This window comes from Felis catus, chromosome C1, assembly GCF_018350175.1.
Source record: "Felis catus isolate Fca126 chromosome C1, F.catus_Fca126_mat1.0, whole genome shotgun sequence".
NCBI classification, from domain to species: domain Eukaryota; kingdom Metazoa; phylum Chordata; class Mammalia; order Carnivora; family Felidae; genus Felis; species Felis catus.
In genome coordinates this window covers 58,193,314-58,214,232 of record NC_058375.1, presented here as the reverse complement: position 1 = coordinate 58,214,232, position 20,919 = coordinate 58,193,314, and the positions used below count along the sequence as shown (strand labels likewise).

At 35.6% G+C, this 20,919-nt stretch overlaps 1 protein-coding gene across 12 annotated transcripts in view; it reads right to left on the bottom strand.

Annotated features, from left to right (window-relative positions):
• Positions 1 to 3,449: 3,449 nt before the first annotated feature.
• SRSF11 (serine and arginine rich splicing factor 11) overlaps positions 3,450 to 20,919 on the bottom strand; it is a 43,854-nt gene continuing 26,384 nt past the window's right edge. For 7 of the 12 annotated variants that reach the window (XM_023258816.2, XM_023258818.2, XM_023258819.2 and 4 more), the window contains 10 exons: positions 20,632 to 20,741; positions 18,604 to 18,696; positions 17,824 to 17,873; positions 16,290 to 16,417; positions 14,396 to 14,477; positions 10,222 to 10,353; positions 7,733 to 7,822; positions 5,483 to 5,599; positions 4,949 to 5,087; positions 3,450 to 4,843 (listed from right to left, as the gene is read on the bottom strand). In XM_023258816.2, the coding sequence (XP_023114584.1) occupies positions 4,646 to 4,843; positions 4,949 to 5,087; positions 5,483 to 5,599; positions 7,733 to 7,822; positions 10,222 to 10,353; positions 14,396 to 14,477; positions 16,290 to 16,417; positions 17,824 to 17,873; positions 18,604 to 18,696; positions 20,632 to 20,741 (1,139 nt within the window). In that variant the 3' untranslated portion in view covers positions 3,450 to 4,645. Of the gene's footprint in view, positions 4,844 to 4,948; positions 5,393 to 5,482; positions 5,600 to 7,732; positions 7,823 to 10,221; positions 10,354 to 14,395; positions 14,478 to 16,289; positions 16,418 to 17,823; positions 17,874 to 18,603; positions 18,697 to 20,631; positions 20,742 to 20,919 lie in introns of those variants that run through there. The other 5 variants (XM_023258820.2, XM_023258821.2, XM_023258822.2 and 2 more) reach the window with 5 other exon arrangements.

The window sequence follows — 20,919 nt, the reverse complement described above, 5'->3', positions numbered from 1 at the left end:
ATCACATTGTAACTGTGTGTGTGTGTGTTTAATGTTTATTTTGAGACAGAGAACAGGGGAGGTGCAGAAAGAAAGAGAATCCCAAGCAGGCTCCGTGCTGTCAGTGCTGAGCCCAAGGTGGAGCTTGAACTCATAAACCATGAGATCACGACCTGAGCTGAAATCAAGAGCTGTTGGCTCAACCGAGCCACCCAGCCATCCCTCCAATGATGAACTTTTAAAACTGTTACAGCTCAGTTTAGAATAGTGCTTTCAGCCACAATGGCACCTATGGTACACAAAATTAGAATTTCACGCTGGCCACAGCACCTATAAATACTGAAATAAAATCTCTTAAAGGCTTTAAAGAAAGGTACTTGGCAATCCTTCCTGAATTTGATCATGCTTTGCAGGTGAAAACAAAGTAGAAGCTGAGTGTAATGTAAAAACAAACCATCACTTATATCATCTGTACCTCTCATAGAGTTCTTGGTCACTAATGGTGGCTAACAATGACTGGCTTTAGTATTTTAAATAATGAATGTGGGTGGCGTGGGAATTTCAGAGGACAGGACAGAAGCAGAAATTCTGTAGTTTATATACATTGTGGCTTCTCAGCTGGCCCCTTTGGGATGATGAGGCAGTAGCTGGACCTACAATTGCCTCACCTTCCCCTAGATCCTCCTTCAGCTTCTCGGACTATCAGCCAGGACAGTGAAGGGTCCTAGTTTCTGCAGGACACCCCTGCCACTGAGGTCAGAAGCAAACAAGATCTGATGGACCTAAGTTTCAGCCCACCCTTGTGGGCTCTGGCTCCTGTGTGTGGTTCCATCTTACTCCTACTCCTCCCAACTATCCAGCTTCCACTGTAGACTGCCAGTGGGGCTTTAATCTCCAGCATTGCAAAGACAAACACTTTTGAGACTCCTTAACCAACCCTCAAAATTAAGGTCAAATCTCTGTAAGAAAGGTTGTTTCCAGTGATTCTGCTCCTCTGAACACCGATAAGAAAAACATTCTTAACCTATATACTTGTCTTCTGAAACTTGATACTTAAGCAAATTTTAACTTTTCACAGTGAACGAAAAAAGGCAGTTTTTACACCTGGCATATTGATAGCATTGTATCCTAACTGAAAAGTAATATTAAGCATCATTTGGATCATCCCATTCTTTGCGACCCTAGACCTTTAATTTCTATGTACAAATCATACATTAGCTAACCAGCTTTTTAAAAAAGGACATCCTTTAAAAAAGGACTAATTTTAATGACGTGACCTGGGAAAATAACCTTCACAACAGAAGACTTTTAAAAGAACGTGAACATCACTTACCCGATTTTTGTAAGGACAGAATTAAAAAAAAAAAATTAGTTCTATCAGATCCTTTCTCTGTGAATTCTTTGATTACCAATAACATCTACTATTACACTTTAAGTATATTCTTTAGAATATGCCCACTGGTAAATTAGCATGGTTAACATATGAATTATTTTGCTAAAGAATGTCTAAACGTATTTCACATAGACTTCGACATAAAATGAAAACGGCATTCAAAATAAAACTGAATAAAGCAATCTCAAACATCTACAACTCCAGATTAGTCTCATTTAGAAAAGCTGCTTGTGTCAATAAAGCCTTAGTGATAGACATACTCTTAAAAGTACCAGTAACATTTGTTACATTGATAGCTAAAATAAACACAATTACTGTACCTGATCACAGAGAAGTATTTTAGAACAGGGATGAAATTCATTAGCTTAGATTTGAGGCAAAAGGAACAGAAATCTGAATTCCAGCTTGAAAGGTCTATCTTCAAACAGCATGCCCTCCCACCACATCCCAAGTACATAATCTGGTGCCCAACTGGAGAAACTGGTATTGGTTTTGCTAGAGGGAAAGTTGGCTTGTGCCTGCTGATAACTCACCACAGAACCTTAGTCAATTCTAAGATGCAACACCAAGGTTAAAGAAAATTAGTTTTTTACTGTTCCAGTGAAAGCTTAGAGTTCCCCAAGGACCTAACATTTTCCTATGCTCCACATAATAGGTTATCGCTACCAGGAAGGTGATCCAAAATCGGTCACAAAAAGAAAAACATAGCCTTCTCAAAGCCTTATCTCCACACAATTTATCTTAGAGCTTCTGCTAAAACGTTATCCCAAACTAATTATTGTATAGTTTCGAAAAGCTCCATAATCAAATGGCAGGTACCATTTACTGACCCAGGCATATTTTTTTTTTTCTAACTACCAAAATGCATGGCAAAAACCCTCATTTTAGACAGGAAAATTAAGAAACAGGTCTCCCACCTGGTGAATGAAACCAAAGTAAGAATGGACTCTCATATAGCCTACTACTTCTCATTCACTCCTGAAGGATTGAAGTAAATAAATAGGACAAACATTTTTCTAACAAAACCACCTTTATTTTTAAATCATTTTTACTACCAAATACAGAACAAAACTCAGCGTGGAGGCAGTATTCACTTGATTTCAACTGATTATGTGGTAAAGGGTTGTGTCCCCAGTGCAACCCTACCTTTGTGCATAAAATGTTCACTGAAGAATAACCTAGAAGTGTGGATTCCCTTCACTGTTAGAATCTTAAGTCAATGGCACTATTTTAAAGCCAAAAATTTCTTAACTGCTTTTGAAAAGTTAGTATATTTGTTTGTATTCAGAGATTACAAGTGAGGAAACAGGTTTTACTATTAGGTTTAACCACATGAAACTGCCAATATTTTACTTGTTTTTTGACTTACAAAAATGGCAATGTCATATGGTTCAACCCTTACTAAAAAAGTTTTCGAAAGTTTAAACAAATGTCATTTGTCTTCAGCTTTGTGTTTAAAAAACGCAATGGGACCATTACTAGAACTTTTTACTCACTATAGACAAAATTCCTTTGATAAAATCTTTAAAAAGTTACTTACTACAAACTGTAAAAACAATGCTGCTTTTCTATATGGCATTTTAAAAGTTAAAAAAAATTATACTCAAACCTGCATAAAAGCTACAATTCCAAGTCTCATTTTCTCCTTAATGCCAGCCAAACACTACTCATTTCATAACTGAATAAATATACTATTTAGTATTTTACAGTAGATACATACCATTGACAGTTTCTATACTATTCCAGAAAAGGCAAATATTTATATTTCACTGAAAATATAAATTTACTAGATATAGGTGGGATCATTTATCCTAAAGTTAACTGCTTTACTCAACCCCATTCCTACGCCCAGAATATGAGAAATAAAATTACACTAAGACTGTTTTAGATAGAAATAAAACCAACTTTGACAATTCTGATGGCAACTAATCGCTACACTGACGGATTTCATCTCATTACTGTATTTCAATATGTGGACTGAAAGGGGAAAGAACTTGATTTGTAAAATGAATGAGGTAAATGTCATACATTCAACAGTGTAAATAAATACAAATACAGTTTTACAGGAACATGAACATGAGTTTAAGGGTTTTATTATCAAAGTCTTGTAAAACAATTTCAGAAACTGTACATCAACATGGCACAGACTGTAGCCTACTTTTGTTTTTACTGCACAAAAGTGAAGCTTGAAACTCCTGTAACTAAGAAAACAGTTGCCTAACTACTTTGCATTTAACATGGAATCACTGTGTGCATAAGATTACTACTGCAGTAACAGTAACACAAATTTATTGGTTTTATACAACTTGAGATCAAATAAAAAGTACATTATCAAGTAGATTTGTCTTATTTTAAAAGCATATGAAGGTCAATTTAAAATGCACTACCCTCTTTTTCCAACACTGAGATTAAAACAAATTAATGAAAGAGTGGAAAATTGAAAATCAGGACAAGAGAGAACTTTTCTCTTACAGATGGACTCAGGATAGGCAGAAGCTTTCACTGATGTAGACGTGGAATAAATTATTTCAGGAAAAAAAAATTCCCAAACACCTTATGAAAAAGTATACAACTCTACTTCAAAATATGCTATTTACTCACTGCCAAAGACAGTTTCATTTGAAATCTTGTTTCTGTAATTAAAGCCTAATCAGCCATCAAAAAAGGTTAGTGCATATATAACCTTTCAAAGTTAAACAAAAGCCACAAAAATTTAGCCGCAAGGCTTAAAGGATTATCTATTTCAAATGTTCATTTTCAGGTGTAACTGTAAGAATGTTAATTTGTCATGTCAACAAACAAGACCATAAGTAGATCCATCATGTTGGAGGATTTTAATGACATTTAGGATATTCCTGCCACAATAACATGCAATCAGTGCATTCCCTACATGGCTCTATTACGGCAATGAATCAAATTCTAGGAATACTATAAGTGAACTTACTTATAATAAAGGAGATCATACAACATAAACAATCCATGCCTGCTGTAGATGCATGCAGCTTTTCATTTTTGTTATGAAGCAGCACCAGAATAGTAAAACTGCTTGGATACTCAATCGGATTTCACCATGTCGAGAATTGGTTACTCATGTGTCATTTTCTAAAAGCTTTTGGATGTAAATAACTAATATCAATATCAGGAGCTTTATGACCATTTATAACTCAGAGCTGTATACATCTAGGTTTGAGATGAACAAATACAGCATTAAGAAATCACACAAAGGAATGACACTGATGCATGTATACAGTTGGATTCCCATGGAGGCAATATTCAGTCACTCATATCCATGTCTTCTTCATGATGATCATCCCCATTCACTTTGGATTCTCTTAGTGAATCACCAGTTCCCTTTTCCACAGAACATTCTTTTGTTTTAGGGGAACTTGGTTCTGTTGGCTTCTTCTCCTCTTTTTTCTCTTTCTCGCTGTCATACCCTTGTTCCTCTTCATCGTAATCCCGTGTAACCTGCTTTGCCAAGGAGAATAAAAAAAGTAAACGTCTTCACAGAAAAACCACTTCTTAAAATTACCAGCACTACCCTAAGTATCAAAGTAAATTAGTTTGGAAACATACTTTCACATCTTTATCACTCTCTGATTTTCTTTCCCGATCCTTTTCCTTATCTTTACTTTTCTTCTTCTTGCTTGTTGAACGTTCTCTTTCATCTCTGCTTCTTTCTTTGTCTTTATCTTTCTTCTTCTCCTTTTTATGTCTAGGATGACAGTAAAAAATTCTCAAAAAAGATGCTTTAAAGGAACCACTCAAGAAGTTTCACCCTTAAGTGTAGCAGTAAGTTTAAACTTCTTCAGATGGTGAGCCTGACCCAAATTCATACGACACGAAGAACAAAGATCCAATTTCAAAATACCGGATACGAGCTGTGCACAAATAATACAGGCAAGAGGACTGGAAGCGGGTTACAGGTCTAAATGCTCACTCCCAAACACTGTTTATTAGAACACAGTCTCAAGCATGGAGGGAATGAATACATCAGCATGTTCTTAAGCACTTTAATTCCTGAAAAGGAAGGAAAAGTCTAGAATTTTAAAAATAAAAACAGTTTCTGAAATCTAGAGAAGTACAGATCCCTATGACTAATATTCTTACCTCCTAGGGGATGGTGAGCGAGACAATTTTCTTTTAGGTGACCTAGGCTTTTTAGGAGATCTTGTGCCACTCCTACTTCGTCGTCGTCGTCTCTCTCTAGAAACACAAATGTGCAAACTAGACTTTAAAATACAGTATTATCTAAAATATGCAGGCACATCATAGCAGATGTGCCCATGAGAGAGCTCCACTATGAACTCCTACAAGTTTCTGGTAATGAAAAATCCATTTATTTTCTTTTAGTTTTTTTTTCTTTTTTTAAAAGATTTTTAGTAGTAATCTCTATACCCAATGTGGGGTTCAAACTGACAGCCCCAACTTCAAGAGTCGCATGCTCCACAGACTGAGCCAGTCAGGCGCCTCCAAAAGACCCATTTTCAAATACTGTTTTGAGCTGAAGAATCAAACGAATAATAAACAGCTGCAATGTTTTTGCAAACTGTGTGCTTTTCCTTTAATGTCCTCAAGAAAACCTTAAGTTTTCTTAAAGACAAAAGTTCTAATGCGTGAGGAAAAAGTCTGAAGTAAATGTTCAGAAACTGGTTTTAAATTCAGTGGCTAGAAAAGGTATATAAAAGTATGTTGTGATATGAAAGTCAATTGCTAATAAACTCTAGGACAATTTTTTTTTTTAGGTAAAATTCAAGGAGTAGAGTTAGTAATAACAGAGATCAAACTAACTCCCCACATTCCAACAAATCATGTTGCCGTCAACCCTGCTTTGAGCAATTGTTTTTAAGATGTATATAGCCTTTCTCATCTTTAAAACTGTGGGTTTTTCTTTTCTTTTTAAATATTCTGCCTGCCATTGTTCTGAAAATTTTTAAGACTTATAAGATGACCGTTATTGTAATTTAGGCACAAAAAATAATCAAAATCCCACATTTTCAGTTGTCTTTTTTTAAAAAAAGCTTTTCGACTCTTACAGCCCTGGGACCTCTACCACCAGAAACATTACACACAACTTTTCATTCATCAAATATTTATTAAGCTTGTCAAGTCTGTATACCTCATTCTTTTTGCTACTGCTCTGCGTAATCGAAACTCCAAATACCCTAGACAGAACAGATGTTTTGTATTTGTCACATAGTATGTATGCAACAAAAATTTAACATCTATCAGTACATTTTCTTTTTACTGCTGAATAATATTCCATTGTATGAACATACCATTTTGTTTACCCATGTTAGTTAATGGGCACTGGGGTTAACTTTTGGCTTATTATGAACAATGCTATTATAAATATTCATGCAAAAGTTTTTGTGTGGAAATGAGGTTTTCATTCCTTTTGGGTACATCCCTAGGAATGAAACTGCTGTGTCAAGAAATTCAAACTTTTTAAGGAATTGCCAGTTTTCCAAAGTATCTGTCCCATTTTAAAAATATTTATTTTTAGAAGGGTACAAGTCGGGGAGGGGCAGAGAGGGGACGGAGGATCTGAAGCAGGCTCTGCGCTGACAGGCTGACAGCAGCGAGCCTGATGTGGGCTCATGAACTTGAACTCATGAACTGTGAGATCATGACCTGAGCTGAAGTCAGAAGCTCAACCAACTGAACGACCGATGTGCATTTTACATTCATACCAGCAATGTTCAGAGTTCCAGTTTCTCCACATCCTCACCAACCACTAGTTACCATCTGGTTTTTAAAATATGACTATCCTAGTGGGTGTGAAGTGTTTTTAGTTTGCATTTCCTTGATGACTCATGTTGAACATCGTTTTATGCACTTATTGGACACCTGCTTACCTTCTTTGGAGAACTGTCACTTCAGATCCTTTGCCAAATTTAAATTTGGTTATTTGACTTTCTATGATTCTGCACATGTATTTCTGTACATCCTTTCTACGATTTCTGAACAAATCATATGGCCTCTCATTTTATCAATAAACCACTATGTATGTGGATATTTTAAGTATGACTTACTATAATAAAATGAACTTAATGTAGCAATTCAGCATACATTAACATTAAAACTTAACTGTTAGGAAAAGAACACAAGCAAACCAAATCAGGATGTGAAATGTATACGGCAAACATAAAAACTGATCTTTATAACTGAATTTCATGTCATTTCAAATGTAACACCATAAAACGTAAACAGAATTTTAGGTTACTCTTCAAAATTGCCTTAAAAAAACTTCAACGCTGAAGTATGTACTGATGTACTAGAAAACATTTAATACTCACAGTCTACTATTCTTGCAAACAAAGTTTTAAAAGGTGCCAAGAACTCCTAATGCCACCTTACCTGCTTGCACTTCTGGAACGTCTGGCTGTGCTATAACTTTTTGGTGGTGTTTTGGAACGTTTCTTTTCTTTATCTTCTTTCTTTTTTTCTCTAATAGATGAACACAATTTATGAATGCATAAGAAGAGTCAGCTAATATAAATTAATATAGCACTACAAAAAGCACAATGAAATCTAATCTCATTCCTGAAAAATGAATGGTATTCTTATAGAAACAGTATGGGAATAATAGCTCAAGTGGCATATTTGTAGGAAATAAATTTTAAAAAATCCCATTTTCCTGGTATTACACATAAAACTCTCCAACAAAGCAAAACACACTGTATCATGAGAAAATAATAAAGGATGATGGCCAATTTCTTGGTATATACTCTGGCAATAAACACCAATAGTTTTAATAACTGCTTCTAGGCTCTTCAAACCTCTTCTCTCAGCTGAGTACCAGTTTCCCAACCCACCATGGCTCTATGTCCTCTACTATCAAGCCAAACCCCACAATGTGCCACTGGATTTAATCGTCAACATTACCAATATTCTAAAGCACATACTCTGTGTTGTTAGTTAATTTCACCATGGACCAAGCCAACCTTCTACTTTTGTTTCCTGCTACATATTCTGGGCTATTCAGTGCTATCAAAATAATTCCCATCATAATGGACTGTTGCTACAACCATACCTCAACTTCTCCAAGACTCTGGGCAAAAGGTAACCAATGTCTTTGTTGAATGAGAAGTCCTTTAACCCCATAAATGTATACATACCCATCCTCAACTATTCTATAATTTTAGACATTAAAGTATCTTTTTTTTTCCCCCCCTAAGCTAATTGCCCTATGCTGCAGTTTCTATTTCACTCCTTTCCTTCTCTGGTCACCCTGCTTCCTTGAGTTACCTCCTCTCTTCATTCAAGTCTTTAGCATCTAATTTCCAATTACTCTAACAGTCCCTTAAGGAGACCCAGTCATGTTTCCACAAGCTGATCCTTTATCAGAAATCTTTTCAAAGTACAAATCTGAAAATACTAGCTGCTGATTCCATTAACTTTTCCATCTGGAGACACTGCCTCCTGGATCAGGTGTGTCTAAGTGTGAATAACAGAGCCTTCCGTGTGTCATTACACTTTTCCGACCTCATTTCCTAGTTCCCCTACACCAAGATACTTGTTTTCCTAAGAATGTATGCTAACTTTGTAAACTACGTTCTATACCTGAAACCATGTTCTTAAATCCAGTCAAATCTTTCAGATTTTTTTTTAATCTGAGAGAGAGAGAGAGAGAGAAAGAGAGAGAGAGAGAGAGAGAGAAAGTGAGCATAAGAACGTGGGAAATAGGCAGAAGGAGTGAGAGAATCCTAAGCAAGCTCTACATTCAGTGTAGACCGTGACATAGGACTCGATCCCACAACCCTGGGATCATGATCTGAGCCTAAATCAAGAGTTAGATGCCCAACTGACTAAGCCACCCAGGTGCCCATCAAATCTATCAGAATTCAATACTCAGCCACTTCTCAAGTCTCTTCTAACACGACTAACAATGATACTTCCTTGGTAATCATATTAACCTCTCTTATATAAGAAAAGTTCCTTGAGGAAAAGAATGCCCAATTCCTCTTTGTATAATAAAAGTTTCATTACGCAAGTTTGTTTGATTGACTGCATTAAGATGACTCACTCTGTAAACAAAGTAACAAAGCCTCCTTTCCCAGTTGAGTTATATGCTCACCAAAAATAAATTCTTCTGGATACCAGTTGTCTTTATTATTGTAATTACATAATTATACAAATGGGTAACAGTCTAAAATAAAAGGTCTGCTTCTAAAAATTTAGGCAAATATTACAGAAAGTGATAAGAAAAGTTGCTAAAAAAACATTGTGAAACTATGTGACAACTAAAATTTGAGAAGAAAAAATTTAGTTTACTCAGGACTACATATTAACTTAAAAGGGTCTGGCCCTAAATGAAAAAGACTACTGAATGGATGCTTGTTTAAGTCCAAATAAAATGTTAAGGTAGGATGTTTAATGAATCCTTCAACTTTAGCCTTCTGCTGGTTCCAAATCTTGGGATGAGACACTCTAAGTATGGTTCAGCAGTTCTTAAAAAAATATTTATAAGGTGCTGACGAGATTTGTAAAGATGAATTAAGGCATGGCTGTCTACCATGAACTCTTTAGCAGACCAAAGGAACGGCTGGTAGCACCATATGCTTAGCAGGGTTGAGTGAAAAGAAGGAAATGAAAGAAGGCAGTGGGATAGCTAAGAAATTTTATTACAAAGAAATTATTATCTAGGTTTTCAGCTATAAGGAGAAGCCTCAAGTTTGCAAAAGGGCACAAGAAAACAAATGTCAGTCTCCTCAAACTTTAAAGAGTCTCTTCTCCAGTCTAGCCCTATCCCCTTTCACCACATCTTTTGTCATTAAGTAGCACTGTATTTAAGTCTTGGAAACTCTAAAATTTGTCTTCCCACTCAATGTCAATGTCTACTGTACCTGGTTTTTGATGTGCTCCTTGACCTTCTACCTCTCTCTCTGGAATGAGATCTTCTCCGTCTTGGACTTTTGGATCGTCGCCTACTTCTTGACTTAGAATGTGATCTCCTTCTTGATCTGCTTCTTGATCGCCTAATAATGCAAAAAGAAAGCCAATACACATATATAAATGTAGAAAGACTAGCTCTGTGACTATTTCATTTAGCATCAAATGATTCAGACATATGGGTTAACCATCAATAAGTATGGGTAATTTTCTGTCAGTTGCTGATACTATTCATTTAGTCCATAAATAAAACATCTTTGATACACTAGAAATTAATACTTTTTTTTTTTTTAACACCTGGAATTTCTCACCTTACCTGTCAAAATAGTCCTCCTATGCCCTACAAGTCTGAGCCTAAAAACAGTGCTAGACAATGAAGGAAAACAGAAAGTTATCTGATTCATTTGCATCATCTTCCACAACTACACAGAATTTTATCATGTATCTTATGTGAATCCTCACTACTGCAGGTTAAATCTATGCACCTATTACCAAATACTTACATATTCTTACCATGTGCCTTACAAATACTCATTCTCACAATAAGCCTGTTGAGCAGGTACCATTCTTATTTGCATTTTTAAAATGTAATCCACTTAACGTGTTCTTGCCATCTATGATTTCTAATTGTTTTACTTGATTATTTCACTTGATTTACAACTTAAGAGATATCCGAGCAATGCAGATTTATATAAAAATATGCAACTCAGCACAAACTGTCTCTTTGACTCTCATTTCCCATCAACATGATCATTATCTCTAAGTGATCACCCCTTTCCAGTCCTGTAACAGAAGTATTTCTCTCTGTGTCCTCTCCTCCTTTACCCCCAATCCTATATACTTTCTCTTCCAGAAGAACTTAAGCACAATTAACTTTTTGATGTTGTCAATGACCCTTCTTATACTTTATCCTCTTTTACAAATAATTAAAAATAAATTGTATCGTTTGCTTAAGACTTTTTTTTTTTTTAAGTAGGCTTCATGCCTAGCATGGAGCCCAATGTGAGGCTTGAACTCACAACCCTGAGATCAAGACCTGAGCTGAGATCCGGAGTCAGATCCTTATCGACTGAAGCACCCAGGCGCCCCAAGACTTTTGTCATTTAACTTATAGGGACCATTCAACTTGTTTCTAGGGAAAATTTCTAGTATAGTCTAAACTTTTTGTATTCACTTCTTCAAGTTGTCCAAAGGATAGACACTTTAGAAATGAAAAAGATTTTTGTGTTCAAATCTCAATTACAAGGCAGCACATCTAAAACATTCTCTGAGCCCATTGTTTGAACATGGAAAAACAACAGCACCTATATTACAAGTACTCGTCGTTTAAAATGAAATTAAAAAGTTCAGCTCTGCAGCGGGGCAGGTTGCCTGGTAGCTCAGTGGGTTGTATGTCCAACTCTTGATTTTGGCTCAGGTCATGATCCCAAGGCTGTGGGACTGAGCCCCGTGTTGGGCTCTGTGCTGGCATGGAGCCTGCTTGAGATTCTCTCTCTCCCCCCTCCCCTACTCACATGCTCTCTCTCTTAAAAGAAAAAAAAATTAAAAAAAGGAATTCATGGGCACTTGAGTGGTTCAGTCAGTTAAGCTTGTAACTTAGGCTCAGTTCATGATCTCACAGCTTGTGAGTTCAAGCCCCGCGTCAGGATCTCTGCTTAACAGCTCAGAGCCTAGAGCCTGCTTCGGATTCTGTGTCTCTCTCTGCCCCTTTCCTGCTTGTGCTCTCTCTCTTAAAGATAAAAATTTTAAAAAAATATAAAAAATAAAATTCAGCTCAGTGCCTTAGTGTAGGTGTATGTAAGAAATACTGACTGCCTTCTTTCCTCTTACTAATGTGCTAAGATGGCTTCTTTTGTCTCATTATCTCAAACTGGTGTTTCAAAACCTATCACTAGTGTCTTACCAAATTCAATAAATTTTTGTAATTAAAAATTGTGATTAAAAAAAATCACTTTTTTTTTTCTACTGTATTTGGAAACTACTATGAACAATCCTTCTCAATACATGTCTATAGCCTAGGAAATGTTCATGTAATACTTACGTACTTTTTTGTAAGCTTAATAAAAATGGAGAGTATATACATGTCTACCTTATTCAACACTCTACTCTTAACAACTACTATGTTGCCTAACTTCAGTAAAGGGAAATAATAGTATATTTTGGGTGATATGGAATACAAAATATCAGAATAATCACTTTCTTCTTGAAGGTTAAAAAAAATTCTGGAAAATAAAAATTGATGTTACTAGAATTAAGCACTACTCATCTTTTGAGGACTCTGGCTTTAAGAAAACTTAAAGCCAGGGGCGCCTGGGTGGCTCAGTCGGTTAAGCGTCCGACTTCAGCTCAGGTCACGATCTCGCGATTCGTGAGTTCGAGCCCCACGTCAGGCTCTGGGCTGATAGCTCAGAGCCTGGAGCCTACTTCCGATTCCGTGTCTCCCTCTCTCTCTGCCCCTCCCCTGTTCATGCTCTGTCTCTTGCTGTCCCAAAAATAAATAAACGTTAAAAAAAAAAAAATTAAAAAAAAAAAAAAAAGAAAACTTAAAGGTCGATAACCATTTAGCTAAACTGAGTTATTAACTCCTTTTTCCTGCCTTTAATGTATACAGAAAAATTACAGATGTAGAAAAAAATCATAAGCACATTCTTAGTTTCTTTCTACACAAAAGTGATTAATAATACAAAATATCTTAAAAAATTCTAATAAGCAGGGGTACCACACCCATAAATTTACTAAGGTCCTGAAACAGCTATTTTTTTTTAAGAGTGATGTGCTGTAGAGCCACTTTAACACACTAGCTTATATGAGCTCTTAAAAAAGAAATCAGAAAAATATACATAGCAGCATATTAAAAGTTTGTTAAAAGTAACTGGTCATTTTACAGATCAACATGCTTAAGATACTACAACCCATAATAATTCTGTTATGAGGTATTGTTTATTACAAGTGTCCAAAAACACTCTGTTCCAGGAAATACATGTTTCATTGTAAATATTTCCCACTGGTCATATTGTAATAATTCAAATTAAAATCTGAGAACGCTACTATGTAGTTTGGTATATACAGAAGAAAAAAAACTTAGGTTCTCCTTTTTACTGTAAACTAAGCTAGAATAACATGGTCCTGGAAGATGAGGATTATAAGTAGGACCAATATTTCACGTCAGAGTAAAATTTTAGCTGATCCTGAACAAACAAAAACGAGTTCCTCAGGTGCAGGTGAAGATGTAGTAAAGATCATTAGGCAGAAAGGAACATTATGAGCAAAAACATGGAGGTACACAGAAAATGTGGCTCCTTGAATACTAGTGACATAGTATTGAGTACTAAATATTAAATCTAGTCCCTTAAGCAATGTTCTGTCCAATGAATGCAAAAATCACTTCTCGTACTTACTAAAAGGCCAATGGCTGTTATCAAAGAAACTGTCATGACTGAGTTGTGAGCGTAACTAACTGCTTTTCCCCTGAACTATCACCTTTACCTGGAAGAGTATGTCTGAAAAACTATGTTCAGACTAGGTACTGGCAGACATTCTCTTGAAAAAATGAACAAAGCCTATCATGTCACGAAAAACAAACTTGTCGCTGATGACATCATCTGAACTTTCAAGAGAAAATTAAATTTTGGAACACTTGAACCCACTACAGTGAACATGACAGATTCTTAAAAGGGTTTTGAGACGAGATGTATGGTGGTATTACCAAAAGAATAGAAAATCATTTGCAAATATTCATGCATTAGATGGGTAATCAATCTGTAGGTTGAGTGATGACCTCCCAACTTATGAGTGTTAAGAGTCTAGTGAAAAATCAGAACTAGAATTCAAGCCAAAAGTTTCAAGTCTAGTGTTTTTTCCATAGTTCTAACTCTATTCAGTGCTCCAATCCCAGTACCTTCCTCCCATCCCTGGATTTTTTGGAGTTTTAAAGTACCGATCATCTATTTAGCCCATACCTTTTCTTCATGTATGCATATGTGAAGTCACACACTGTACTAAAGCGAAGTTACTAAAACACACTTTAACCAAGAGCTAAGTAAGTTAAAAGGTAGTAAGTGAAGAAGGATGTGAGGTATAGAAATTATCTTTGTCTGTGGTACAGTGAACTACCACAAACAATCTAACCTGTGCCTAGAAGATGAGGGAGTCCTCCTCCTTCTAGAACGCGATCTTGATCTTGAGTGCCTTCGTTTTTCTTCTTTCTTATCTACATTTTAAAAAAAAGGAATCTGTATTTAGGAAATCTGTAAATAGGAAGATTATTCCCGTTCGTGAGTTATTCTAAGAATTTATTAATTTTCAGATTTCATATATCACCCTTAAATGTTATGTGATCATTTTATCCAGGCTTTTGGTAAATACAAATTAGGCTTCTGATTTTCGGCTAGCCAAAAGTTCCTTTCACTATTTCATTTTCACCAGACTTGGAAGGCTGTGAATGTAATGTCCATAAGCAATTGATGAAAAGGCAATTGATGAAAAGAATTAAACCTTCGCATTCTTTATAGAGAATCCTCTATATGAGGATCCTTTCTCATCCTCTAAATGAGGAGTCCCTTTTTCCATCCCTAGGTTTACTTTCCCAAATATAGCCATAATTCACCCAGATTGAAATTATTTTCACGTGTTACATATTAACAACACCTCCCAACCAGCACTTAACTACCAGATACATATTTTTAATAGATTTATAATAGAAATAGAAACATTTTTAGTTCTTAGTCCATTAAGATATTCCTTCTTTCTTTACCACTTAGGCCTAAGCTCCTCTGCTAAACAAATTCCTATACAGTTATGTTAAAGTGGTTGATAAACAGGTTCAATATTTGGCCTTTGATTCCAAAAAGTCATGATTCGTTCACTGTTCTCACTATACTCCAAGATAGAACTGGGTTTTAGTAAGCAAGCTGTCTTAATCTGTTTGATCCCTCCTCTTTGCCACCAATTTTCAACTGTATAAGTGTAGGAGACAGATCTAGAATGATTTGACTCCCATTTCCTCGATTTTAAATAGTACACATAAGCAATTCCTTTAACTTGGGACTTAAGAGAAATAAAGCTATTGCATTCTTCATACGTGGTTTGTATGAAAGTGAGATTGAAGACTTCTTTCACACTTAGACCATTTCATTAATAGAATTCAATTTACTGCAAATGTCAATATTAATAACAAAATTCTTGGGGGGATTCATAAGTAAACTATTTTTAGTAATTCTAGTTACTAATTTTCAATGAACACAGAAAGTTACAGCATGGTATTCTAGCTTTGTAGTCATAGATCCAGTTATGTCTATAGCTTGCCTTGTGGCCTTGGATTAATTAACAGTCTGATTAAATAACTGACATAAAGCACTTGGTATTAATTTACCCAACATTATACTTATAACTATTTTCCTAATCCCGTACACATGTAAAACCTTCCATTAAGAAAAGTGAAAAATGAATAAATCGCTACTTAAGGGGGGAAAAAAAAATCAGGACCAAACATCCAGTCTATATAGATAGACAATATGATAATCATTCATTTCATCTCAAAAAGACAATCTGCAAAGAATAAGGTACTATTTTTAGGTATTTGCTTTTCTTTAAACAAATGTCACAATAGAAGCATCTTTAGTAGGTTCTTTTGGTCAAATTAAAGACTAAAATCAACTGGGCTATCCCAACACAGGCAAACATAAATCTAGGCACTATTATTTCAGAATGCATCATTCTTTGAGGGATGGGGTATGGTGCTTGTCTGGCAGGATGTAGGATTGTAGGATGTTTAGTAACAATCTGACCCTCTACCCACCAGCATGACAATTAGGTATCCCCAGGTATTCTCAAATATGTCAAGGTGACACGTCCCCTCCCCTTGCCTAGGATTACTCCACTACATGATCTTTCATCAGAATTTGGAAAATTAAAAAAAAAAAAAAAAATGACTATAGTATTACTCAATAAATTTCCAAGCTTATGCAAGAATCATTTCACAAACAATCGTATATTTTCAACACAAATGCCTACAATACTTTACCTGGTTCTATAGCAGCAGATATTAAGGACTGTGCTTCTCGTACTCTCTTCATGGCTTCCTCTATTTCTTTACTAGAGGTATCTGATTTCAGACTTGGTGAAACAAGACCAGCAGCTACATGATTCAACCTGAAACAGAACCAAGAATTGAGATCCGAAGGATTTTAAAATGCATAACAGTATTTCAAATAAATGTACAAATGTTTTATATATCATCATTCTAGGAAAATACTACTTGAAAAAGAGGAGAGAATTTCATAATAATTTTGGTAAAACCACTACAATATAGTATCCTTTTCAATACTGACAATGGCATCTGCATTTTAAAGATTCAGAGACCTCTGGAATAAGAAAAAATACCTTCTTAATTTTGCTGAACACCCATTAACTTTCCATAAGCACATGTTGAGAAATGCTAGTACATGGGAATACACAGATGCTGTAGATTTTTGATTGTAGATTAAGATTTCGATTTTTCATGATTTAAAAACTTTCTACAGCAGCAAAATTTTGCTGGGGAAGAGCATTACTTGTAAGGTTGAGGATAGACAGAAAATGAGGCAGAGGCCAATGGCACACCAAAGTTACTCATGGAATTGCTGACCGGAAAGATGGACCTCAAGGGTTTACACACACGTGAGAAAAAAAATTAGAAACAAATGTAGGACAGTAGTAATTATTTGTGGAGAGAAGGAAATGTAAACAAGAATGGGTACACAAGAAATTTCAACAGTACTGGTTATAAGCTGGGTGGTAGGTACATGCTAAGATTTTATCTCATAAGTTTTAAGAAAAAAAGGCAACTACCCTAGTCAAATGATTCTGTTCTCCCTCACTCCATGCTCTCCCACTTGCTGATAGTGAAAATTCACTAAGTAGGAAAAGCATTAAGTTCAATTTAACATAAGAAATTATCTATTAAAATACCTCAGGACTTTGCCACATATCAACTAGAGAATGTACACCTACAGCACAAAGAGAACTTGCAAAGCACCTAAGAAAAGATGTTGGCATTATGTGACATTCACTACTCTTCTGCTCTGGGATACTGTTTCCTTCACTGCTGTCTCCCTATCCACTATTCATGCCCCAGGCTCAGCCTCTCTGATCTTAATATGAAGTTCTCCTTGTAATAAGTCCCCACAGCACCTGTGTACTTCCTCTTGTTGGATGCACATACTTTTACTGTATTTAAATGTCTCCCTTTCTGACTACAGTATAAATGCTATGAAGGTACAGACTTATAGCAGGTACTCAGTATACATCTTTCAAAAGAATTAACTAAAGGTAACATGTAGCTCTTTTCTGGTCATCCTGGCAGAAAGTATTTACAATTGTTCAGAAAGACTCAAATTATATGAACACAAAACCCTTTACAGATGGGCTTACTTCTGAAATTTTCTCCTTGTTTCTAGAAAACAGAATTATGTATTGTACAACTTGAGATAACTTTCTAACTATCAAAAAGTAACTTCTCCAGACATTCACATACTATATCCATTATCACCACTGGAAATACAGACAAAAACCCTTACTTGGGATCAACAGTACTCATAAGCTTCAGCAACTGATCTGCAGCAAGAGACTGCAAAAACAAAAATATATCAGTGAGAATACATAAAATAAGTGATTGCTTTTTTTTTTTTTTTTTCTGCAGTATGTTGAATGTCTTAGAATGCTCTGGCCAACCTCCAAAAAGTAACATTATTTTAGGCACAATCAATGGTAACAAACAGGAATATAATGTCAGTGAAACATGTCACATTGAGTTGCTTTACCAAGTTAAATATGAATATCATAATGCTGAACAGTCTAGGTTTTATAAAACAATTACTTCCTGCTTATTTTAAGACTTTCTGAGGAGGTAACATTTCAAAGAAAAATGTAAAACAGAACTCCAAGTGCTTAGGCAGTGTAATGCAAGATTTCCACAATGTAAGGACTTTAGAAAAAAGTTTAGCCAAATTAAAGTGAGAGAAAACAAACTTTCCAAAGGAGTAAATAACAAGAACATGAATTATGAATCTATGTTCCCATCCTTTCATGACTATTTACTCTGACTCCGTAACATAATGATGTACTGGCTTCTTGTGAAACTACTCTGAACTATATAAAACGAGAAATTCTCTAATGGTTAAGCGGCTATTAGTGCAGTAACCTTTTAAACCTTTCATTCACAAGTTTATATAAAAGACAGTAATACTACACTACAGCAATCAGTTTTTTCCTGTTCTGGAAACGCAAACACAACAGTTAGTGGAACAAATTCTTTAATTATAAAAATGAGCTCAAAATTGAAGGCTTTTAAGTTGTACCTGCGAGTTCAAGTTTGCTCCAGGAAGCCCAAGTGCAGCAAGGGCAGGATCAAGAGTAGGAGCTCCCAAAGCAGCCAGTGGAACAGCGCCAATCTGTAAAATTTCAAATTTTATTTATTTAAAATTTAATTTTTGTATCTTATGCGAGGGGTCAACTTTTTCCCCCCTCTTTTAAAGGACAATGTAGTAACTAATTTAAGTCCGTAGCTATGTGGGCTCTGTTGCAACTACTCAGCTATGCCACTGTAGCTTCAAAACAAAGATAATACTAAACAAATGGCCATGGTTGTGTTCCAATAAAAATTAACAAAAATGGGGGTCTTGCCCAAAGGCTGTAGTTTGCCTACCCCCGCAATATACAGTAGCCTCAATTTTCACTTATTATGGCACATTTATCCCTATGGCCAGAAGTTAGAAGAGTATTTTAAAAAATGTAATATATTCTTGTGCTAACAATTCTAAATATTTACTGCTTCTCAGCTCCAAATCCACTGTCCTTGCCCTGTTTTGTGATAATGGAAGTAGCACCCTTATAAATATTTCTCTCTTGACATCTGGCATGATGTTAAGCTTTACCTGTAGGGGACCTAGAAAGACACTGTGGAAGGGGTTTCTCTTCCTAGTTCCTATATCCCCTTTCTGATTGTTACTGCAGGGGGATGCCCAGTGGTTGGTTTTCATCTTTTTAGTGAGTTTTGGTGCCATCTTCTTGGGCACCTTCTTATAAGTTCTGTGGGCACCCCAGAGAATTTCTGTGTTATGCATCCTTTCTGAAGGAGGTGTGAAACTTAGCCTTAAGAGAGAAGAATACCCTCATCTAATGTGTTTGCGTTCTTTCTTCCTCAGCTCTAGAAGTAACGGTTGCTTCTTAAACCTGTGGTTACTGTATTCATTGGGGTTGCACTAAGTAATCTCCTGTTACTAGTAACTCTTTATATTAAACTTCTCCTATTCAAATTACTATGTGCTTTTCTCTCTTGCCTGACATGATTCTAATCAATAATAGATGCAAACCACGCAAAGTCCTGTAGCTCTACAGGCAGTATGACTTTCTTTGTAAGAACTGTGCAAAAAGCTCTCCTAGCTTCTAGTAATATTTAATAAATAAAAGATACCAAACTGTACTTTAACTGTTTACAGAGAACAATTAAAATATAGCTACTATTACTATAAAAATATCTGCCTTAGTTATTACCTAATTTTATATATCGAAGATATCTACCTACAAGTTACCCAGATCCTCATTTTGTAAGTAAAAAATTAGGAGCTAAGTGACGTCATACTCAAAAAGATGGGAATTCCTAATGTCATCTTTTTCTGGTACCATACCAGTCACTTACTAGTTAACTGAACTCTTTAGTCAGGTAAAATAACAGAAAAAATGCTATTATTTATAAAATTCTAGTTGAAGCTCGCTGTTCACTATTACCTGTGAAATCACTCACTGACCAGTTATAATCTCTGAATAAGAACACATGCAATTTGAAGTGCTTTCAGTCCTAAAATGAGATACTTCCAGTATCCAATCACAATGAGAAACATTACCTACCAAAAATTTTCTCCAACTTTATTTCATCTTCCCCATGTTAAAAATCTCCATCAAGAATTCATCTTTATTTCAAGCCATGTACTTAATTCAAACCCCATAAGAGTAAAAGATCAAAAGGGCACTGAGAAAGAAAAAAATAGTCTGAATTTCACCTTTCCTTCTGGGTCCAAACGAACATACTATTTTTAATAGCATGTTCAACAGAAGTCTTATGCCTCATGAGATTCCCTCCCCCACCCCCAATTGTTCCTTATGAGTTATTCTGAGAGTGGCAAAACCAAATATAACAGATTTGTGATTTTCAGAATGTTCTTAAAATGTAAATTTTCAAGATGTTCTCCCTAGTATCTACGATTACATTATAGGCTTTACAATACTGTGCACTGATCGTAACAGCACTTAAAAAGCTCAAATATGATTAGGTTTATCCACAATTCTGTGTTCCTTTCTATCCTTTAAGAATTCAATGAAACTAGTACCTGGGTAAGTGGGTTAGGGGTAGGCAGGAGTCCACCACCAGGCAGAAGACCTGCCACTGCATTAGCTGGTGCCAACAGAGACAAAGCCTTAGTCTCATCAGGAATAACTCCTGCAGAGAAACATCCTTGCATTAGAACACACTCTTTTGCAAGACAGAAAACACACAAAAACACCCAGAAAATGTCTCCCTGATACACCACCTGAGTTTGTTGAAAAGTACTTATGTTCGCTAAAATATAAAGCTTGACTTCTATGATTATTTATCATTAATTTTATGTCAGAATGAA